This window comes from Apostichopus japonicus, chromosome 7, assembly GCF_037975245.1.
Source record: "Apostichopus japonicus isolate 1M-3 chromosome 7, ASM3797524v1, whole genome shotgun sequence".
Taxonomy (NCBI): domain Eukaryota; kingdom Metazoa; phylum Echinodermata; class Holothuroidea; order Aspidochirotida; family Stichopodidae; genus Apostichopus; species Apostichopus japonicus.
Genome location: NC_092567.1, coordinates 19,027,106 through 19,049,529, shown reverse-complemented (window position 1 = coordinate 19,049,529; position 22,424 = coordinate 19,027,106). Strand labels below are relative to the sequence as shown.

General features: G+C 34.9%; 1 protein-coding gene across 1 annotated transcript in view; it reads left to right on the top strand.

Annotated features, from left to right (window-relative positions):
- The window catches only part of LOC139969608 (CD151 antigen-like), a 45,610-nt gene that overhangs the window by 14,013 nt on the left and 9,173 nt on the right, over window positions 1–22,424 (top strand). The window contains exons 2-6 of the mRNA XM_071974720.1: window positions 16,548–16,657; window positions 17,453–17,588; window positions 18,277–18,356; window positions 19,949–20,125; window positions 21,139–21,252. Coding sequence (XP_071830821.1) covers window positions 16,589–16,657; window positions 17,453–17,588; window positions 18,277–18,356; window positions 19,949–20,125; window positions 21,139–21,252 — 576 coding nt within the window. The 5' untranslated portion in view covers window positions 16,548–16,588. The remainder of the gene's footprint in view (window positions 1–16,547; window positions 16,658–17,452; window positions 17,589–18,276; window positions 18,357–19,948; window positions 20,126–21,138; window positions 21,253–22,424) is intronic.

Here is a 22,424-nt window from a genome sequence, read left to right as displayed (position 1 = left end):
CTGTGATTACATAGTGTTTCTTACACACAAATAACTCTGACGTAGAAGGATGGCTCAGCAAAATCCTAACAATGTAAAGTACACATATTGCCGACTTATTCTGGTTCACACTGCCCAACAAAAGGGTTTCATGAAAGGGAATTTGCTAACCATCCAATTTTCTATACATTGTAAAAAATATTGCTGGTTACAATACTGTACGTGCTTACGTGCGTGCGGCATTCACAGACTAAATATTGGTGACATCATCATGAAAGAATTTGCCTGGAAAGAACGCAACCTTGGTATTGTAGCTTGTATCTATTGTGTTTTCTAAATATCATGCTTAAAAACAAAAATATGGAATAAAGAAGGTTGCATTCTGAAGATTGTGAATTGAGAAAGTCTCTATAGCTCAGTATGTGATAAATGTTATGAGAACAGTTAAAGGTAACAAATAGAGGTAACTTTATGAGTTTTGATGATTTGCAAAAGAGGAACTTTTACTTCCTATTGAAAATATGATCCAACTTCTGCTTTCGAGATAAACAGTATTCCATTAAGTGTGTATTTATGCAGTATATGTTTCTGCTATCAGTGAAAGTGAACCAAATTGACAACGTACCCCCTTCTTCCTCCCGCCCGCAACCCCCCTTTATTTGTTTGAAATAAATCTTGCCTTAAAGGTACTTAGTATAGGCCGCAAATAATTGCTAGAAGTTTTCAAATTTAGTTCTTTACTGGAGGTCTTTACTCTCCAAATTGTTCTCAGAAATTTTTAAGGAACACACAAGATGACTGAATGTCCCAGTGAGGAAAGTTTCCTCCAAGGTTGTATAAACAGTTTAAGAATTTTGACCAAAGGTGAGCTTATTTGAATATCTAGCATATTTGGGGCCAATACAGCATACCTTTAATGATATTTTGAGATTTTATTATGGCATTGTAACAAATATTGAAGAAAATCAACAGAAAACCCCACTAAAAGAATTCTTTAGCATTCATTTACTACCTTGCTGTTGTCTTGATATGCAAATGTACTGTAACAAATCTTGTTCGAAATGTTATTATTTATTACAACCGATAACTTAGATGCCCTCCAAGCATGTTTGCTCTATAATCAGTAATAATTACCAGGTAATAGTTTCTATCAATTCTGGCAAACTGTGTCGCCCAGATATTTTAGTTAGTTTCAGTAGATATTTAAAGGGTACCAAAGTTCATTCCCTATGCGCAAAATACGAAAAGCAACAATTCCGCAAATTGTACGAAAACCATCTTGGATACAAAAATGCAAGTTCATGCATGATTATTGAATATGCAACAAAAATACTAATTTACAAGCAAATAATTTGCTTCATAATGGTGAAATTTAATAAAAGACCGCAAAATGATGCTTTATGGTACCAAATATCATGATTCCTCCACCATGGCCACCTACCCCCCACCTACCCCCACCACCTTCCTGGTCATCTGTTTCACATGGAATATTAAGTGTTCAGATTTAATGTTACAGCTTTGAAGGTTCATAATTTTGTCTCTCTTAATGTAAGTTTTGATTCCTGTGTAGAAAACTGAGCTGCATCTTTACTATGAAAGCCTTTATTGATGTATCCGTTGTAAGGGGTGGGAGTTGGTGGTGGTGGGGGGGGGGTAGTGTTATATCTTTTTTTGGGGGGGGGAGTTCTTTGTTAGGTGTTAAGGTTTTCTATTTTCTTTGATGTGAGTACTCTATTCGATTAAGCCTAAAAGGGTTTCTTAGTTTACTTCCTTTTACATTTTTTACTTATTTGCAGTTATATTGTCTTGTTCACCTTGTATATCTATGTGATGAAACAATTAAATCATATATCTTTACACAGTTTGTATATAGCAACTTGACCATTGTGCATAGCATGTTTAGATGCGATATCTGCCGGATATATTATTCCCTGCTCGATATCATCTCTCTTCTCCTCTCAGCCTTATTTTGATTGAATGCTCCCAAATGAGTGGCAGCTTGGTGTAATATTACATTTTATGGTTCAATTTTTCTGATTAGATTAGTCACTGTTGTTTAAAACTGTAAAATCCAGAAGTGGAGTAAGTGTATCAATGTACGCATGAAGTGTTCGGAGGGGTACGCCTCAGGGGGAAGGCTGCATCATATAAGGTGTACAGTACAGTTCCATAACAACTCCCTGACAGTACACCTTGGATTCATCAAACTAGAAAACTGATTAACAATGTTTCCACTGTATGCATTACAGAACCAACCCAAGCCTTGCATCATTTTACTGCACTCCTCTCTTACCTGTCCCCTATACATACATGCACTCCGATCTACCTAGCCAAGAAACAATTGGTCTTTGTTTTCTTTTTTGTTGGCCTAAATTCTGGGATCTCCTTAAATGTGAGATTAGCAGTTTATGAAGTCATTATTAACCACATTTACCATGGTGAAACATGGGATTTACTTAGTAACACATCTCATTAACACATCTCCTGTAAATATGCACTCTGATCTACCTAGGGTAGCTTCAACAATTTGGTAACCATTTTTCTCCCTCTCCCCCCCCCCCCCTTCCCAAATGACCCCTTCAGGTCATTGCCCGATCTTTATTCCAGATCTACCCTAGTACCCTTACAATGTTTATAACATTATTCTAGCTGAGATGTGTTCATTAATTAGCAGGAATTCAGTCACATTCTCCATGTTTTCGAAGAGACAGAACATTATTGGTAAATTTTCCCAAATTAAATTTAACCCCATCATCTTCAATGAGTATCACCATTAAGCAAACCTGTTTCCTCCTCCTCATTGTGTGTATGTGTCTTTGTAGGTTCCTAATGGCCCATGCACTGTACAATGTATGTATATACACAGTTCCTTTCATACACAGCATTTAATCTAATTCAGATTTGTCAAAGATAGTCAAAGTGAAACAAAGTTGTTTCCATTGGCATACACCAGTGTTCCTCAACTTCCTGATTAATCCTCTTTTGAGTTTATCAAGGATTCCTTAATTAAAAGAGAAAGCAGTACTGTAAGATACATCTTAAACAGTTGTTTCTCTTTTCATGCAGTTGTACAACTTTACATTATGCCGTACCCGCTAAATTATTCCCTGGGTTAACATAACATAAATGATTAAATCATCTGTCAATTCACTTCCAACTTCCTGAAGTCTAAATTTAAGGACGACTTTCTGGGGCACAAAACTTAATTTATATGTTGTACAACGTTCAGGAACACTGTTATCAAACATTTATAACACTAGTAATTTTTAAGAACTGCCCCTTTAAACAGCAGAGATTCACCATTCAATTAAAGATTTTTTGGGCTTTCTCAATAAATGTAATTTTTACAGTAACATTAAAGACATAAATCCTGTTTACAATACCTTTATACTGTAGATATTTAATAAATGCAGACAAACTTCTGTATCGTTTAAAAGTGGAATTAAAAGCCTGAAAGTTGCCTTACAGCAAGCAGGTCTTTAGACCATACATATGGCTGTTGTTTGAATCTAGTTTGAATGGTCCACACTACAAAATCTCTTGTACCCACAACTCTTGTAATTTTTATCTATTTCTACTTGTGAATTTCCTGTTATCCTACTGTTTGCCAAAATGACGCCCTGTACTACTTAACATACCTGTAATACTGGAGAGCATTCTTGCATAAATATATACAGTACAGTATTGAATGGCATGATGAAATGTTTCTATTGAACTCCACACAAAAATATTGTCTCTATGGAAACATATGTTTTCACTTTTCTTTTTTATCGTGCGAAGGATCATTGACTTTGTAGCGTGAAAATATCAATATCCTAACAACTGCTTAACATGTCTAAACAATAGTAACGCCCGCCCATCACCTTTTCATCCCAATAGGTTTTTTATCTAAACAAAAATATGTCAACTTGCACAATATATGATGGTATTGATTTTTCACCTATATAGATATCTCAAATGCAGATCTGTATTTCATGCAATCTCCCTCAAGTTGAGAGTTTGGATCGTTCCATTCATACTGGGGTATACTGCATAGACGATAACAAGTTCTGTTTAGAAATGAAAGAAGTATAAACCCATTTTCGAGGCTTTTTTAGCCTTAATTTAAAAGTCATCAGTAATGATCTCAAAATATGCAAAATTTAGCCTTATGTTCACAATTCTCAACAAGCAATTTATGGCAAATGTCAGTCTGTTCGATATCCGCTCCTAAATATGTGGGAATAATTTGAAAGGTCAGGGGATTATGTTTGAAACAATTTAATAGAAATGTTTCTCAGACGCTAATTGTGGGGCCTGTATACTGACGACAATTTAAGAAAGCAATTTGTTGAAAACTAATTTTAGAATAGTAGTTTTGACAATTCTAGATGCAATTATTAAACCCAGTCTGTATGCTTGAACGTAACGAATAGAACAACATTAATCACTTCAGTGCTGCTGGTAAAGTAGAATGCCTGTAGGTGAGCATACAACTATACAACCGTGAAAAAATAGGTCTGTGTGTTTTCTTCGATTTTTTTACTTCTCTTGACAACAACTGTTTCTAACATTGGAAGATAAGCAGACCATGTTTCTAATTTGATCACTAGTGTTAAAATTAAAGAATGTCTGGCAAGCTTTCCAAAATTTGTTGACAACCCTAAAAAAGGGTTGCAACACTTGAATACCAGGGTTCTAGAAAATTTCAAAATTTAGTTCATTCCTCACTTACCTGTCTCTAGATGCATGCCCCCTCTAATCTACTGTACCCTGCCTACAAAGTGGTAATATTCTTGCACTGCATCCCCCTCCCCACCCCCACCCCCCAAATGACCATCTCCAAACACATTACCCTCTTCCTTATGAGTACCTTTCGGAAGACCAACATTGCATCTAGCATGATATTTTTGTGTCATGTCATGTTATTGCATATCTTAGACATTAATAACCATCTCCTCATTTTAATCTGAGTTAAACCTTTTTAAAGTTTAATTTTTAATAAAACTGATTTAAATTTCAAACTCTCTAAACTAAAGTTCTTCCTTTGATTATGCTACACATTCTTACTGTACACAAGCTTGAATTTGTGAAACAGCTTGCTGAGTAAGAAAATTAATTTAACAATTCCTCTGCCTGTCACCCAACAATTAAAGAACGGAAACTAAACTTTTTGTTGGTCTTAGCTTTCCTTGTTTTAGTCTTGACTGCATCTAGGTTAACCAAGAAAAGTGCAAAAAAAAGAGAAAACAAAGAAAAAGGCATATGTACAGTAAGGAAAAAGTAAAAAATGACAGGAATCGTAAAGAAGTCAAAGTTACAACAGTAAGTTGAACATATCTCGAAGCCCTAACCTAATTTTAAATTCCTTTGAAATCGGTTGATAAAATCAAGATATAAGACAGGGAATCCAGGACAAGTGGATGCCTTATTCTAGAACTTATCATTTGGCTTGCAGCACATTGCAGTAATGCTGTGTAAGAAGGTCTTCATTTTACATGAAAAATAAACCGTCAAAAGGATGTCGTAGTAGCTTGAAAAAGGAACGATTTATGTACAGCAATTAAATTGCAATTTGTTAAGAATCAATATAAAGGCTGATAACTTTCTACTTTCAAAAGTCTACTTTAAACCCATTTTTTCACTTGTTCTTTTGTAAATTAATTTACTTTCTTTGTAAAGCGCTTTGAGCAGTAACTTTTGTTTACTGATTTGGCGCTATATAAGTCTCATTTATTATTATTATTATTATAACCAACTATGAAATAAAAAATATATAATTTACAAAGATTGTTAAATTTTCAGAATTCAGGTGTTTATTTGTTTAAGAATTTGGATCTTTGTAACTTATGACTTAAAATCAATACTGTACATGTATGTTTATATATGAAAGGGAGACAATATTCTCAGAGATTTATATGAACTAAGGAATTTACATACTCTAACCTGTCTCCAAACTACATATGCACTTTTTCCATCTAACTACAGTAAGCTACAGTACATGATTAAAATCGTTTTAACCCTGCGCCCTCTTTCCTACTTCTGGGACACTGCCCTCCATCCAATACTACCATTTAGAATTGAATCTATTTAATTTTTTGTGGGATTTTCCTCCAATCATTTCTATCACTCTCTTACAATTTGGTGATCATTTTCCTGATTTTCTGTCATCAGGGACCGATTCTCCATCACCTAAGCACTGTTTAGATTAAAAGCAGATTGAAAGACACAAAAACTGTACATTAGTATATTTGTGTGTGTGTACACACAGTATGTGTACAAACAACCTCTGCATGGGTAATTGATTTGTCCTAATCCCCCCAAAAAAAAAAAAAAATTATGAGCCTTCAAGCCATTATGTCACTAAAAATAACCAATAAAACTGAGATGATTACAAACTTGGTTTCTAGTATATGAGCTATAATTAATACATGCTTGACTAGGGTATATAAATAATGTAACTGCACTTCCAGTGCTATATTAGCCAACTTCCTTTGCTGGTTTCGAAAAAACAGATCGATGATGAATAGGAGCTAGGGAGCTGTTTCTCCCACAGGCATGGTTGATACCAAAGTTTCTGCATGTTCCTGTTGCCATGGTAACACACAATGAGATTTATTAATATAGCGTCTTTCAGGTCACATTGGACTGTGCACAGTATATAACTAAATAATGTGGATGCACTTATCTCAAAATTATGTATGTTCCTGACACATTTACAGCTTAATTTATGATCACGTGCAAGTTGTATCTAAGTTAATTGTAATAAATTAATATAATTTATAATGGCTTCTATGTTATAATGCATTATGTAATCTCTTTAAAGCAGATTTTTGAGTATGGTCATAAATATATCTAATCCGTGGATATGAAGAAGTGTACAGAACACATTCTAAGATGTGAACACACATGTATGCTAACGTGAAATGCATATGAAAAGAGTAAGTGGTAACTTTTGTCAAAAGCTGTGGAAACACCTCAGTCAAGGTACGCATCACAATATTATTGTATCATAATAATATAAGATAAAACATCCACAGCAATATTGTTGCATATAGTATTAATACTCCCAGTTTCACATAGTATCATACAATAATATTGTATCATAATAATATCACATGAAACATCCACAATAATATTTTATTGCATAGTATTACATGGTACAATGAAATATTAGGATGACAATTATATTGTTAATTTTTGTTTACATGTTACAGTACAATAGTGTTGTATACTAGCATATTAATCAGCTCCACTAACACACTAAAGGTACCACTCTAATAGCATACCTGGCATATGTTCAAAATGATAACAGAATAATTTTGGGCCAAAAGAATACGACCAGAATGCAATCGAAACATCTTACCAGTAAATAAGCTAGATAGATAGGAAAATGCAATAGTGGAGTCAAGACAAGTAAGTATTGTAGCATGATAATACTCAAACCATGGGAGTTACCCACAGGAGCTTTTGGGGTATCGAATCCATGGATTTACTTCACCCCTCTCTTACCTGTCTCCTCCAATTATTACCTTCACACACCTATCTACCCTACAGTATAGCCTTTTATTCTGGTAACATTTCTTGCACTGTATTTCTGAGTGTTTACTCCTGTGACAAAAATGGCCACATGAATGGCCACTTTGAAAGTCATGATTAACCAATGTTAGCTCTGATAGTTGAAAGGACACGTTTGCGTATTGGAGATTTGGAATAAATAATGGATTAACTTTTAGACCTGCACTGAGGAGCAAACGTAAACATATCTTAAATATATACCCCTTAAAGGAACATTCCAGAGATTCAATATATTTTTTGTTTGTTTTATATTTTAATATATTTAAAGTGAATATCTTGAATCTCAGAATACTAACATTATTACTACACTCAATTATATTTTCACCCTTAGACTTATTACATATCAAAACTTAACTTCTGCCCTAAAATTGGAAAAGATTCAATTAGACTTTGGCAACCATCAATTCAAAATCTGATGTTGCTTTAAAAGTCATCTACGTTCATACATACATTAAAGTAAATGTAATTGCATCCCATAGCTTTGTGTTGTACCTATGGGTGCATGCCTGATCTATACTTTTGGCTTCATTAAATTCATCAAACGCATACATTATTCAATTTGCAAGGATAACATGACATTTTAAAACATCTTATAATCATATGCAAAGTAATTTGTTTTTAGAACAATATATTTTCTGCAAGAGAATTGCATTAGTCAGTTAGTGACACATTTCATGATATATTCATTATCTTGTGACACCCTGTTTGCGTTGAAAACAAAGATTGCTTTCGCTGGCCTCTTTCACTGGCAGTTTCTTCCTTGCACTGTCTTAATACTCACGATCCGAAAATAATGGAATAAGAAATGAGTCTCCTCTCAATAGAATGCATACATTGATTATTTTAGTAATATTATTTATTAAAAACTTAACTGTATCTTTGTTGGAATGTGCTTATAATATGGTATTCAAATTGTTCACTTAAATATATGCTGTGTGACGGTCATATTTCATTCATTATGTAAAACAACATTACTGTATATTTAATACTTAAACTAATTTTACTTCGAAGTAAAATTGTTTAAGTATTAAATATATTTATATAGGAACTGCAGCTGCTCTATGCCCATAGGGTTTACTATGAGGTACATATACCATGGTAAATTAAGCAGTTGGTATAAATTATTATAATTCTCATTTTACTACCACCCAAAATAGCTAGTCATATATATTTCTCTTTAATGTTATTTTTCTTTTGCTTCAGTGTTTCCCATACTGTCATGATTTTATTGCATTCATTTGTACATTACAAAGCAACTCATTCTTTCAATAGGATATTATAGCCTGGAAGTGTTTTATTTGCAAAAAACCCAGAATCTCCTCATATTAGCTACTAAATGATCTACTTTAACCAAGCTTGAATTTTTACTTTTAACTTGACAAGAGCCAGGTCGGACCCATGACGGGACATTTATATCAATGGGCCCTGTTTTTAAATCTTTATAAATTCATTGTACATAAAATGGGGATATGAAGAAGTTTTTGTGGTGGGTAGAAGCTCCAGATGTCCTGATCCCATTGTTACCCATACCCAGTCATATACATAGATTTACTTCGCTCCTCTCTTACCTGTCTCCCACTCCACAATTGCACTTTACTATCTACCTAACTACACATTTGGAAACATTTTAGCACTGCGCTCTCGCTCCCTGGGCAACACCCACTAATTCCTCCTTCCGTATCTACCACCTGGAAGCTACTACACATGTTTCTCCGCAAAATTATCGCTTGTGATTTATACAACTATTTTTGGTTTTTTTTAAATTTCATCTTTGGATGAATAGATTAATATAATACATAGATTAATGTTGTTTGTATAATTTACTTTGCTCCTCCCTTACCTGTAGCCTCACAACCTCAGCACTCTTGCTATACACTTTGGGAGGTAGAATGGGAAGGGAGGTCATTGACCAGCTGGGTTTAAAGGTTAATAGTTCACTCTAGAAATGTAGAGTGCTGAGGTTGCAATGAGACAGGTAAGCTTGTCACTCGTAAATATCCAAACCAGGTAAGTTTAGGAATTTACCTCACAAAAAGCTTATTATGTGTACATCTTTTGTTTGTAACTTTCCCTTCCTTCCCATTTCTTATCAGGCTACTGCCCTACTCCTTGTATATTATTGTGTTCATTTCAATAAGTGTATTTAAGTTATAATGAATATAAACATATTATTGTATTTGAAAACAGCACAAACAAATCCTACAACAATTCTTTCGCATGCACTGATGTAGGCTCTGTTGAGTGTTATTTTAATATAATGTTATAAAAGCTGTGTGGCCTTAAGGGATCCTATAGAAGAGGTTTTAAGCTACTCCCTAGATACCATTGAGAGATAAGATTTATAATATAGATGGGGACCAAAAGTGGAATGCCCAAATCCTTGACAAGCTTTTAGAATGCTCTGCATCGAAGCTTGGTTGCTGTCTTGAGTGTAGTTTCGTTTTAGAATACCACAGGAGGCCAACTTTTTGTCAGAATAGTCTGGTTATTAATTTTAGAACTGTCTGAATACATACTCTCATTCTTCTCTGAATGCTAAGCAAGCAGCCTTCTATCTATAATTGTCTGCATCTTAGCTCCACGGTACGTAGAACAAAAGAAATTGTTCATGACAGATTTCTGTGTTTTTATTATATCTTAGACTATTATGGTTTTTTTTATACCATATTGATCCTGTTCTCTCCCTCCAGCCCCCCCCCCTCCCACCCCCTCTGTCCCATATCATATACCATTCTCCCATCTAAGTCAAACAAATGTTCTATTCTGAAGCCTGTGAAATTCTATGAACTTAAACATGCAAGGAAATTCTGTCGGTTGTTTCAAAGGTCTACAGACACCTATGAACAACAATGTCCTCATCACGCTAATAGGCATTAGAAATCATGAAAATCTGAATTTCTAGTAGTATTTATGAATATTAGCTTAAAGGGAGGGAATGACTGCCTTATTTCCTGTTTTGTTATCCCTTTGTTATCACTTACTTTTACATCACATTTCTCATGTGATATACAGTATGTGGGCTTGTAATTAAGGGGTTAACTTAATAAGGGCTAAAAATAAGAAATGCTGATGAGCGCAACACTCCATGTCATCGTTTGCGCACATTTAATGAGTTTCCCAGATTTACCAAAACTTCACACATGTGTATACCTTGGAAATGGAAAGAGCATTTTCCAAAAAACAGATTTTGAATGAGATAATCACACACAACAAATATACTGAATATGGGGCAAATTGGTTAGGTGTCTGTAGTACTTTAAGTCCCTACCAACCTATCTACAGTACCTACCTTCCGCTCTTCCTATCTACCTACCTACCTACCTACCTACCTACCTCCCTCCCTTCTTCCCTCCATCCATCCCTCCCTACCTACCCTACCCTTTTCTTAGAACCTTAATTTGACTCCTAAATGTCTACACAGCTGTTTTGCTTTGCACAGTTATATACAGTACTTTCTTATGTAATGTATGTGTTTTACATCTACTTTCCATCCATGCATACATGATGTGATACTGTACTTCTCAAAACAGTTGTTAAAACCTTGTGGAATTAAATACCCAGATGCCCAGTTTTTATAAATATTTTAAATTAGCCTCTGCATGTATCATACATTATGCAAAGTCTCTTAATCAAACAACTAAATTGAAAAATAGAAACCCCAGTTTAATCAAAGTTACTGCCCAATAGCAGCTAACTAATACTTATAATCCTCCAGTTTGAGTAAAATGAACTTGCAAGGACTATGCCCTGCTTTGCCAATCTTAGATAAATTATATATCTATATATGTATCTATCTATATATAAGTACCAACCTCGCCCATGGGTATGTTGTTTTCTTTCATCTACGTTATCACCACACAAAGGGCATTACTCATGATAGACTTGACTATTTACCCAACTCAACATGTGTTTGAACAGACAATTTTGCTATTACTGCGTACTTGAACTGTAAGGACTTAGAACCGTGCACTAAAGTTATCTTCACTCGACTAACGAACTACGGCGAGGCTTGCAAATGCATCAGGCAGGCAGCCATTATGCAGAAAAGTATAATGCAGAATCTCCAGCAGTTAGATGAAGATGTAATGCAACTGCGAGATCTCTCACTCTGTTCCTTATTCTTAACATGTACAGTATGCAACAGTACAATGTACAAGGCTTAGTGATTAGTGGCAGGATGCGTGATTAACATACAACTGCCCTGGGAGGTCTCTGATCAGAGAGAATGCTAGAGGGGCGTTGCATGCGGAAGAGCGCAGAGAGAGAGATGGAGAGAGAGAGACAGCAAGCACGAGAAGAGAAGAACGAGGAGGTTGTGAGTAATCTTCATCACTATTGAGAAAAAACGACTAGAAATGTAGAAGGATGCATCGAAGACAGAGAAAAATTCAGCAGATCAAAGACAACAAAATGTTGTCATCTGTGTTTTTGAATATCTGAGGATGAGGCTCTGTCAAAATTAGACTGGTTTATATTATTCTTCAGCTTGATTTGAACGGCTAGAGCCCATCAGTGAGAGCAAGGATGTCTGCTCCTCATGTGATTTTTTTTTTCATTATTATTTCTTCTTCTTCTTCTTTTTGGGGTGTGGATGGTTGATTTTGATAGATTTTATGAAGCGTTAACATCGCGAGTTATTGTAGCTGACGGTTCAGTGTATGTTTGAAAGTCATTTTAATGAGCGGTGAGTGTTCACGAGCAGCATGCATGGACAAAATTTGTCTTCATTCATAAATTTATATGGATTGAGCGAATTGGAAATCTGTTTCGTGTCAAAAGCTTCCGTAGAGTACAATTAATGGAGACCTTGGTCTGACAGAGTGATTGAGTCATGTTAATGTCAGGAAAGATACAACATATATTTATTTAGAACTACAGTATCTGTATGAATTAAATAAATATAAGTATATAAATACTTCAGCACAGAACCTATGGAATTGATCATTCTTTGTCAAGTATGCAGGTGTGTAAACTAAATGTAAATGTCAAATCATAATACATTTTGTACGATTGCAAATATGCCAACCAAAAGCAATGACAATTGAACGCTGTTATTTACAGTTCTTAGGTAGATGATTTTCATACTGGGGATAGTTTGGCAATATGTAAATTTTGAAAACTTTGTTCAGTGGAGGAGATCAGTGGGTAGGAGAACATGCCTTGGATCTGGAAGGGGGCAGTAGTGGTATCATGGGGATATCCCCCTCCCCCTTAAAAATTTATCTTTTTCTGGAGGATACTCCCAGCCCTCTAAATGGGATGGAAACTTCAATGACCGACCTCATGTATCATTTTTCTCAACAATTTAGTAAGTTTACATCAAAACCAGATAAATCTCTAATGAATACCAGTTTGCTTTCTTAAACTTAATTATTAAACAATAAAAGTTGGCAGAAACTGTTAATTTACTTTGCTCCTCGCCTACCTGTCTTCCGACAACCTTAGCACCTTTGTTCTACTGTGCCTAGAAGGAACTGGTAACCTTTTTAACACTGTACGTGTGCCCTCTATAACTGGCTCCTCTGGTCAATGCCCTTCCTTCTTAGTTCTACCATCCGAAGTGCCAGCATGGTACGTTTTTCGTTGGGATTTTTTTTTATGTAATTGTTTGGATTGGTGACTTTTTTTTTTATGTACACACCAAGAAAAACTAAATGTAAAGCATAAACATAAATTGTTGGAACTATACCATACTCCTAGTACTTTGTCTCTTTGCTTTTTTTTCTTCACTTTCTCCATTTTCCCTTATCCATTTGAAAATGGTGAATCAACAGAACAGACACACAAATACTGTACACAAGCTGAGAGTCTAAATGAACTAAATCTGTTTAATCAGGTGGGAAATATATATAAAATTTGGGAAAATTAAATATGAATTTATGTTAGTATATAATGAAAAACACGCTTTTGTACCAAACTTTGCGGTATTTCAACTTTTGACATATTTAGAATATAAATTTGAAAAAGAAATTCATGATTTGTGTGACAAAAACATTTGTATAAAGTCAGCATTGGTGTGCTTAAAAATTTAACTCATCAGTTTCATATTAGGTCAGTCCTCGTATGAATATACAGACACATTTATCAAATTCACTTCAACATCCGGTTCAAACAAGAATTCAGGAAGGGTCGTGTTTCATATCATTTTAAAGTTTGCGATGTAATCGTGAGACTGAATTTTATAAGTTGGACTCTCTCTATTTGCACAGTAAAATTGAATATTTTTGTTTAACGAAACAAGCTGTTGGGAGGATAAGTTGTGGCATTACAATTGTAGGAGTAAAATTATTTTGATGCACCATTACAATTTAAACAGAAGGGGCTAGATTTAGCTGAAGAAGCTCTTAGTTTAGTTGTCTCTCAAAATTGTACATTGATACATTGCCCTTTCATTATGTTAGAGAAAATTATTGTTCTAATAGGGTTTCATGCTTGGAAATGGGAAAAAAGAAAGAAATTAAAAAAAAAAAAGAAGACAAACAACCTACTGCTCTTTGGAAGGAAACTGCACAAGTGGAAGGTTTGCAGGATCCTTTTTATTGATTCCTTGCCGCAAGCAAAAGAAATCTATGCAATGGTGATAATGATGGCATGTGTGTGTGTGTGACACTTGCTCGTAAAGGCTCCAACTTCAGAAGGATCGATAACTGTGGTAAGTGTCATATTTGGTATGTACGTACAGTACGTTCCCCTTAGATAGAACTGGTTTGGGATTGTTGTTTGGTATTGGTCAAAGGTTATTTGAGGTCAGCATGGGTCAAAGTCTGAAAACATTGTTCACACAATATCTCAAGAAGTACAAGTTGCAGGAAGTTCAAAGTTAGTGTGTAGCTTGTCATTGGTGAGTAGATGATCTGTAGTATTTTTCATGAATGTGAAAGGTCATTTGAGGTCAACAGAGGGCAAAATATGAACATATCAAAAATGCTATATTTCCCAAAACCAGAACATGAAGGGAGCTCATAGATGCATGGTATCTTATCCTTGTGTATTTTATGGTTTGTACACAATTGATGAAGGTCAAAGTTCAGTTAAGGTCACCAGTTGTCAAAACTTGAACACTACTTAAATACAATATTTCCGGATAGAAAAGTGCATGAGCTGGTAAATATGGCTACATATGGCATCTCTATAATGAGTACAAAACCCAAAAAACTAATGACTGTTATCTGCCATCAACTTTCAGAAGGGCAATGCCTTTGCATTGATCAAGTTATCTGGTATGATGTTCTGGTACTTGACTTCAGGACACATTTTCCTCAGTTGCTATATCAATTAAGTGATTCCATATACTGTACAGTATAAACTTATAAGGCAAGGAATCACTATTAAAGCCTGCTGGCTTACAGCTTGTTGATGATATATTTGCAACTTTCTATAAAGGGATTGTCAACAAAAAAAACAGTTCAAGTATATTCCTTTAAAGGGAGAGTAAACGTGAGAGAAGTCTCAATATTTAGAGGATTGAACCTCAGCAGAGTGTGACTTTGTCAGGCTGTACACCACACTGTATGCACATATATATTAATATACATGTCTTGTATAAGGCTGCAGTCTGCATGAAGTTTGTCTCTGTCTGATGACAGAGTACTCGACCTGTTAATTAAAATGATAGGTACTTGAAGACTAGGGAATAATCTGTTACTAAAATTCACAGATCGTACCAGGAATGATGTATATTAGCCCTGATATTCATATATCTCTGCATATTTAGGAAATTATTAGAAAATTGCATTAAATTTGTGTCATGCAAAAGTCTCTCTATTTAATATTTAAAATGATGTAAAACTTGTGATAAATGCACATTTTAGGAAAAGGTTGGTTTGGGGGTACGTGGGGGACGTCAGGCATGGGAAGAAGAAATGTAATTAGGTTCAATTATAAATTGCATAAAAAAGGAAGGGACAAATAGTCGTAACCGCCTAATTCTGTTTGATTGAGAAGTGTATTAGTGAAGTATTTCCAGATATTAAGTGACTCTTGTTTCCACTACACACTAAATATATTCAAGCTTTAAAGAGTATGAGAGTTTTAAAAAGGGCGTGACAAAGTGAAAATAAGCAAATAAACTACTGTAAAAAAAAAAAAGATGTACTTGCACAGGGCAGAGCATAGACAAGACACAAAATGACATTAAGACACCTCAAAGTAATTAACATTAATTAAGTCAGATTGTCAGGAACTTGCATGTATCCACAAGTGTTATGTTTGGATGAAATTATTAGCAGAGAGCTCGGGAAGGGTGCTGGGAGGGTGTTAAGTCATAGGGAAGGAAAGTACAGTAGGGCCTGTGGTTCCTCGGGTTTTAGGGACTTCACCCAAGGATTCTCAAATGCATGAAATGTCAGAAAACAGTAGCATTGTTACTTTGTATGAACTTGACCGTACTGTTGCTATCAAATGTAGAATGTAGAGAATTGGGTCATTTTCATGTTTTGAAACACACAGTTTTTTAATCCTTTTCATGTTACTATCTTCTGATATCCTCTGATAATGTAAATGTATTCTCAGATCATGACAGAAATGCCGTAAATACATACATGTCAGTGGCGGAGCTAGGGGTACTGGTCAAGGGGGGCGAGAATGGTCTTTCGACACTATCTAAGCGGAGCGCCACCACAGGTTGGCGCGGAGCGTACCAACAATTTTTGAGTAAAGATACTTCCTAGATCGCCGGAAATTACCCTTTCCTGGCCTTGCTAATTTGCAGATAAACGAAGAATAAATAGGTGTCATCGCCAACGAAATGTGACAAATGTCAATAGGTAGATGAGAGCGCAATAAAAAAAGTAAATAATCGCGAATAACTAAAAAGTGGTAAAATGCTGAAAAGGGCGCCAGCAGTCCATTTGAGTCCGCACTGATACATGTATAAAACTGTCTGGGTGTTCTGATCGTAATGGATTAGCTCAGTAATAAAAGTCATGATTTACACACACCTGCAGCAGTTTTACATTTATTGTACTCCGTCAAATCGTAAAGTCAAGTTCTCTCTCTTACTCTTCTTCCAGATTTTTGCTGTGGTGAATCATCTCAAATTAAATAAAGCAAAATGGGTGACGAAAGCTGTGGAACACGTTGCGTTCAGTTTATACTGTTCATGCTCAACTTCATCTTTTTCGTAAGTGTCGAGTTTCATTGAGAGTTTTATAGGCTCCAGTTAGTATTAGACTCTCCCCATCTCACATCAATGTTTACTCTTGCCTTTCGCTCCCTGATCGCTAGGTAAGCCGCTGGGAAACAGTATCGGAAAAGATTGACATAGTGTTTAACAGTCTTGCAAACGTTAAAATTGATTGCATAGCAACAACAGGTTTGCACTGTCATCGACAATCTGTAATAAATATCAGAGCTTGTATCTGACTAGAAAATGTTGGATAAGTTGAGAACTGTTCAGTTTTGCAACCTGTCTGGACTGAAGTTTATTAGTCTTGCATTTTTTTTCTTTCTTTAACGTAAGTTCATCAAAAAAGCTTTCTTTTCTTGAAAAAAGGTGGTTGAATTGTTTTAAAGTGATATTCAAAGGACAATACTCATTCAATACATATTAGATGGTTACTGATTGAAAATTAACAGTTAGTAATACAGGGTTATTAAAGAAATTAAAAACAAAAACTTTCTGGAAGAATGTGAGAATGTAACAGATCTTAGCAGCTATGTTGCTATGTGATGAAAATGTTAGCAACTGTTATTTAACAACAGTTTACAAAATGTTGTTCTATGACATTTACCCCCCCCCCCCCAAAAAAAAAAAACCGAAAATAGTCATTGCTAGGAGTATTAAAAGGATCTCCATGTTGATTTGGAGGTTTGATAACACAGAAGAAATATCGCATGATAACAAGTTACCTTAAATATTGAAACACAATTTGAAACAATATGACCCATTTTTTTTGTGATGATTTTGTTTCTTCAGCTATGCGGTGTTGGCCTTGTGGTTGTGTCCATCTTCATCTGGTTGGGTCCCGTGGAAGCCTTTAATTTCAATGTCATCGATCTTGCCAATATTCTTGACAATGTCTATTTGGAAGTCGGGTGCTTCATCATGATGGGTACGTATAAACTTAAAAGAGGATCGTCCATGGGTAAAAAAAAAATTACTTGGATATGATGAAAGAGGAACGCATACTTAAGCATCCGGGTGAAATCTTAACTCAAACCTTATTTATTTAGTAAAAATTGTTTTGATCTTCTGTGTAAATTTGTGTTTATTTGTTCATATTTTTTGTAATTTGCGCTTTGTATTATGATTATATTAAAATTTTGCTCTTCACTCTATGTAACTGTACCTAATTCTTGAGCTATATTGTTGTATATTAAAATTTATATTCTATTTATATTTTGATAGTCTTATTGTTACTAATTTTCGCTTTAATAGTTTAGTATTTTAGTTTCATTGTATGCTGTCATATTTTATTGCTTTCGTCTATAAATTTCTGAATTTTATTGCTTGAATAATTATTGTTAGGATATTTATTTCTGTAATTTTTAGGATGCAATATTTTTAGGCTGTAATATTTTTAAGCTGTAATAATTTTATGTTGTAATATTCTATGCGATTTTGTGAAGTGCTTTGACATCATTCTTTAATGTGAAAGCGCTACAGTATATAAGAATAAATTATTAATATTAATTATTACTATTTGAATCCTACACCTCTTCCTCCAATCCCCGAGACAATTAAATCTGGCTTTAATTACCTAGTAGCTAAAATTTTGTCTGTTTTCAAATATTTTTCAGGAGCTGGAGTAATCATCATCTTCTTTGCCATCATTGGATGCTGCGGAGCTTTCCTTCTTAACCGTTTGTTGTTGGGCTTGGTAAGTACTTGAATTTATGAATGAATTGAATTTGAATTTATTGTCCACAAATGTCGGAAATTCGGCTTACACAGGTCGTAAACGAAAAAAAAAAGAAAAGAAAAATAGAAAAGCAATAGTATAAGCATCAATAGACTGCGATACACATACAGTAATACAAACATATGTACAGCAAGTCCTACAAATAAGAAACTTATCTTCTCACTTGTGAATTAAATATATGGATAGAATTAGGCCCAAATATATATATCTGTAGCGGGCCCCTCAGTGTACTTGGTGGGCATAAACGCAGTCCAGAGCGGTTGTAATTGTAGTGCTCAAACAAAGGTATACATCATCATAGCCTAAAATGTTGTAGAAAGGATGGTTATGATGCATTATAGGCAAAATTGCAAATGTTTCCTGTTTTGTGTAGAAATAGTTTGATGTCTGTCCAGCCATCAGTTAGCATTGTAAACTTAAAAACATATACAAACTTTAAAAAATCAATAAAAAGTAGCTGTTTCAAGCTTTGTCTGCCAAGTTTTGTCTGGGGTCATAGTTTTACAGCTACAAAGTTTTTTTGTTCAATCAGATAAATATCAGTTTTTGGAACCGTGGGCAGAGAATGATAAGGATTTGATCTCTGTTCATCAATAAAACCCATTTTGAACCCACTTTGGATAATATTAAGGACAGAGGTGGTTTATCAAATTATTCTAGGTTCTCTGTGCTACTCGTTCTGCAATTTACCTTTGAAATTATTTTACCATGGTCTTTTGGTTTGGTTGACATGAATTTGAACTCTGGAAGACATCCGTGCAACTACGAAATTGTTTTAAATCAATTCACAGATAGTATTGTATACCACAGATATTGCCAAGTAATCTGTTAAGAGACAATTGCACATGTTTTGTTTAGATGGTAGGCTTGGTAGCTAAAAGTAATGTTTCAGTGACTTTCACCAAGTAACAGTACTAACAGCATGTGAACCTATATTGTAATTTCCTTTAATGCAGAATATATTGTGTCTGCAAAGTCGTTGGACAAAACTCTCTTCGATGCAAGCATGCAAACATGCAAACAGGGCAAAATATATCATATATGCAATCATTTTTGACCTGATAAGATAGTTCTGTACAACCACAACAGTATCAATGAGAAGACTAGAAACTGCCAATTGGCCTCTTGTTGATGCTCAAATGACCAACTAAATACTGCAGAAGGCAAATATTTTGTGGTAGATGTACCAAAGCAAGCCTAGTTTATCCTAGACAAGCCTAGTCGATCCTTATTTGCATATAAAATGCTCATTGAAAGTTTGTTCTTGTTCTGGATTTACCGGTTTAGTGGGATGTACACTGTAATCTGTTTATACTTTCAACATGTTATATGACAAAATGTTCCATTTTCTTTCAACTTTTTTTTTGGGGGGGGGCTGTATTTTGAAGAAAAAAACAAATTTTAATTTTCTTATAAATTTCTTTTTTTATAAATTTTTATTTTTATAATTTTTATAAATTTTTATAAATTTTCTTATAACTTTGTCCACTTTTTGAAAGGGGAACCAAACAAATTCCATACTCACTTTCTCTTTTCTTGTTTCATTGCAGTATTTCCTGATCATCATCCTGCTGTTCTTCGCACAATTGGCAGGAGCTGTCCTGGCTGCGATCTACTCAGCAGAAATTGACACCTTCCTATCCTCTGAAGCCACGGATATGCTGCAGATGAAGTACAAACATGGCAACGACTCCTACTCTTTGGCAATTGACAGTTTCCAGATGAAGGTATGCCTCATGTAAATTGCAACAGGCAGAGGAATAAGGGGCGGGGGGGGGGGGGGGAGAGGAGAAGTGTGGTCACATATGAAAATTATTGTTACATAAGAGCAAACGTGTGGGTTTCCAGAGGAAAGATATTCCTTAAGTAAGTCGGGGCAAGGATATAGGGAGGGGTGGTTCGCATACAGTAAGGATTCCTACAGAAGAGCAAATAGATGGTTTTTCGAAGGATAGTTTACGTGAATTATGTAACATGCAAAAATCAAGAGAGGGGTATACTCACCGTTACTATTACACTTGAGCATTGCAGTATTTCCTCATTTCTATTATTCTATTTTTCTATTTCTATTCTAAGGAGCTTGAGGAATGTTTTAATTTTCGATGTGTAATTTTATTGCTCATTGACTGAATAAAGAATCTATCTACCTATCTATCTATCTATCTATCTAGCATCGACGGATTGCAGAGATAGGTTAGGCTTTAAAAAATTCATGTAAAATGACAAGGGATATTGAGACTGGTTTACATATATATATATATATTTTCAAAGGAAAGTGTACCATCAGTCATATAGGGGCAAGCTAATTAGGATGGGTTACAGATATGACAAGAGTTTTTTTTATACTAGATCAGTGGTCTTATGGCCCCATCCCATGATCTTCCCAAGAGGCCTGTGCCATGAGGTACCACACCCCCCTCCTCAACCTTTAGAATCGATGCTCAGCAAGCATAAAATCTAGCTTGGGCTATGATCTTGAAGAAATAATTCAAGCAATCTCTGGAAGCTCCAAAAACTGTAGACACATTTTTTCATTTTCTTGAGGTCTAGCTAGAAAAGAAAAATCCTGTGACCTACTGAAGTAAAGGATATTCAGAGCCCGATGGTACGCCATGAGTATATATACAGGCATGTTATTGAGTAGGGGTTGAACATATTGAAAACTACTCCTTCACTGAAAACCATGACAAATCACAAACTTGAATGTGAATATTTCTTCCTCTCCAATCTCGTTCCGCAGTTTGACTGCTGTGGCATAAATGGCAGAGAAGACTATGAAGATCTGGATAAGGGCATCCCTGGCTCATGCTGTGGTAAAGACAGAACCAGTGACGGGAAATGCGTTGATGCTGATGTAAGTTCTTAAAAAAAAAAAAATGATCATTCAATTAAATTAATTACAGTAGTATATAGTTTACTTGCAGGCATGAGCTTTTTCTGGGAATTTGCGGAATATCCGTGATTTCTTTTCTACCTCGGGACAAAAACTATTATCCTAACACACTGTAGCATACCAAACTGGAGCATATACCGCAATTTTTGCAAAGTTCAGTGTTTTTTATTTTTATTTACCCTAAGCTCATACCTGTACTTGACAAGAGACCCTTTCATTGAAAACATGTTTGGATGCACAATGCAGTTGGAAATAATTCATAAACTAGATCATTTTTGCTGTGAGGTTGGGTTACACACAATTGTCTCAGAAAGTACCCAGACCTGTAACAATGCACAGGGGCTTCCTGGTGAAAGACTTCTGTCCCCCTTCTCCCCCCCCCCCCCCCACAATTGTTCATCATGTGTACTAAAACATTTGTACAAAAACGATTTTTAAATAGTGCCCGTCCATAAGTATTGTTATTACACCTCCATAAATTTTTAGTGTCCCTAGGTTCCAACTTGGAATTCTTGGCTATGGGCCTGAAAACTACTTCAATATTTCATCCCTTGTTTAGCACACTGACGAATATGCATATTATTTTATTTTGTTATACGTAGTGAAGAATATTTTTGAAACATCTATATGCCCTTAACTTTAATCCTTTAAATTTAGAATGGCAATAAAATTTAATTTTTTGTCTGTAACTTAAAACTAGGAAACTGCTTAAAAAGATAGTATTTGTGAGATCAAACATGTACACAAGTTTATACATTGATGAGGTAATGAAAAGAATTGAATGAAAAAAGGTGCGAATGGGTCCACAGAGCTGAACAAAATAAAGTATTTTATAATAGATCCAATTTTAAGCTATTGGCATAAAGAAGGCTGGAGACATGTGCTTCTGAGAAAGGCATAACAAATGTTGGGGTTTGTTCATGGAAAGTTTTTGGAAACTTTTCACAAAGGAAGCATCGGTCCTGTTGAAAAGTTGGGCTTATCTATTTTGCTAATGCATCTAGATTGTGTAATAAGGTAAAGAAAGGTTAAGTAATATGCAGGAAAGAAATGTTCAGTAATATATGCAGGAAAGAAAGGTTCTGAAATATGCAGGAAGGAAAGTTTAAGAAATATGCAGGAAAAAAGGTTTC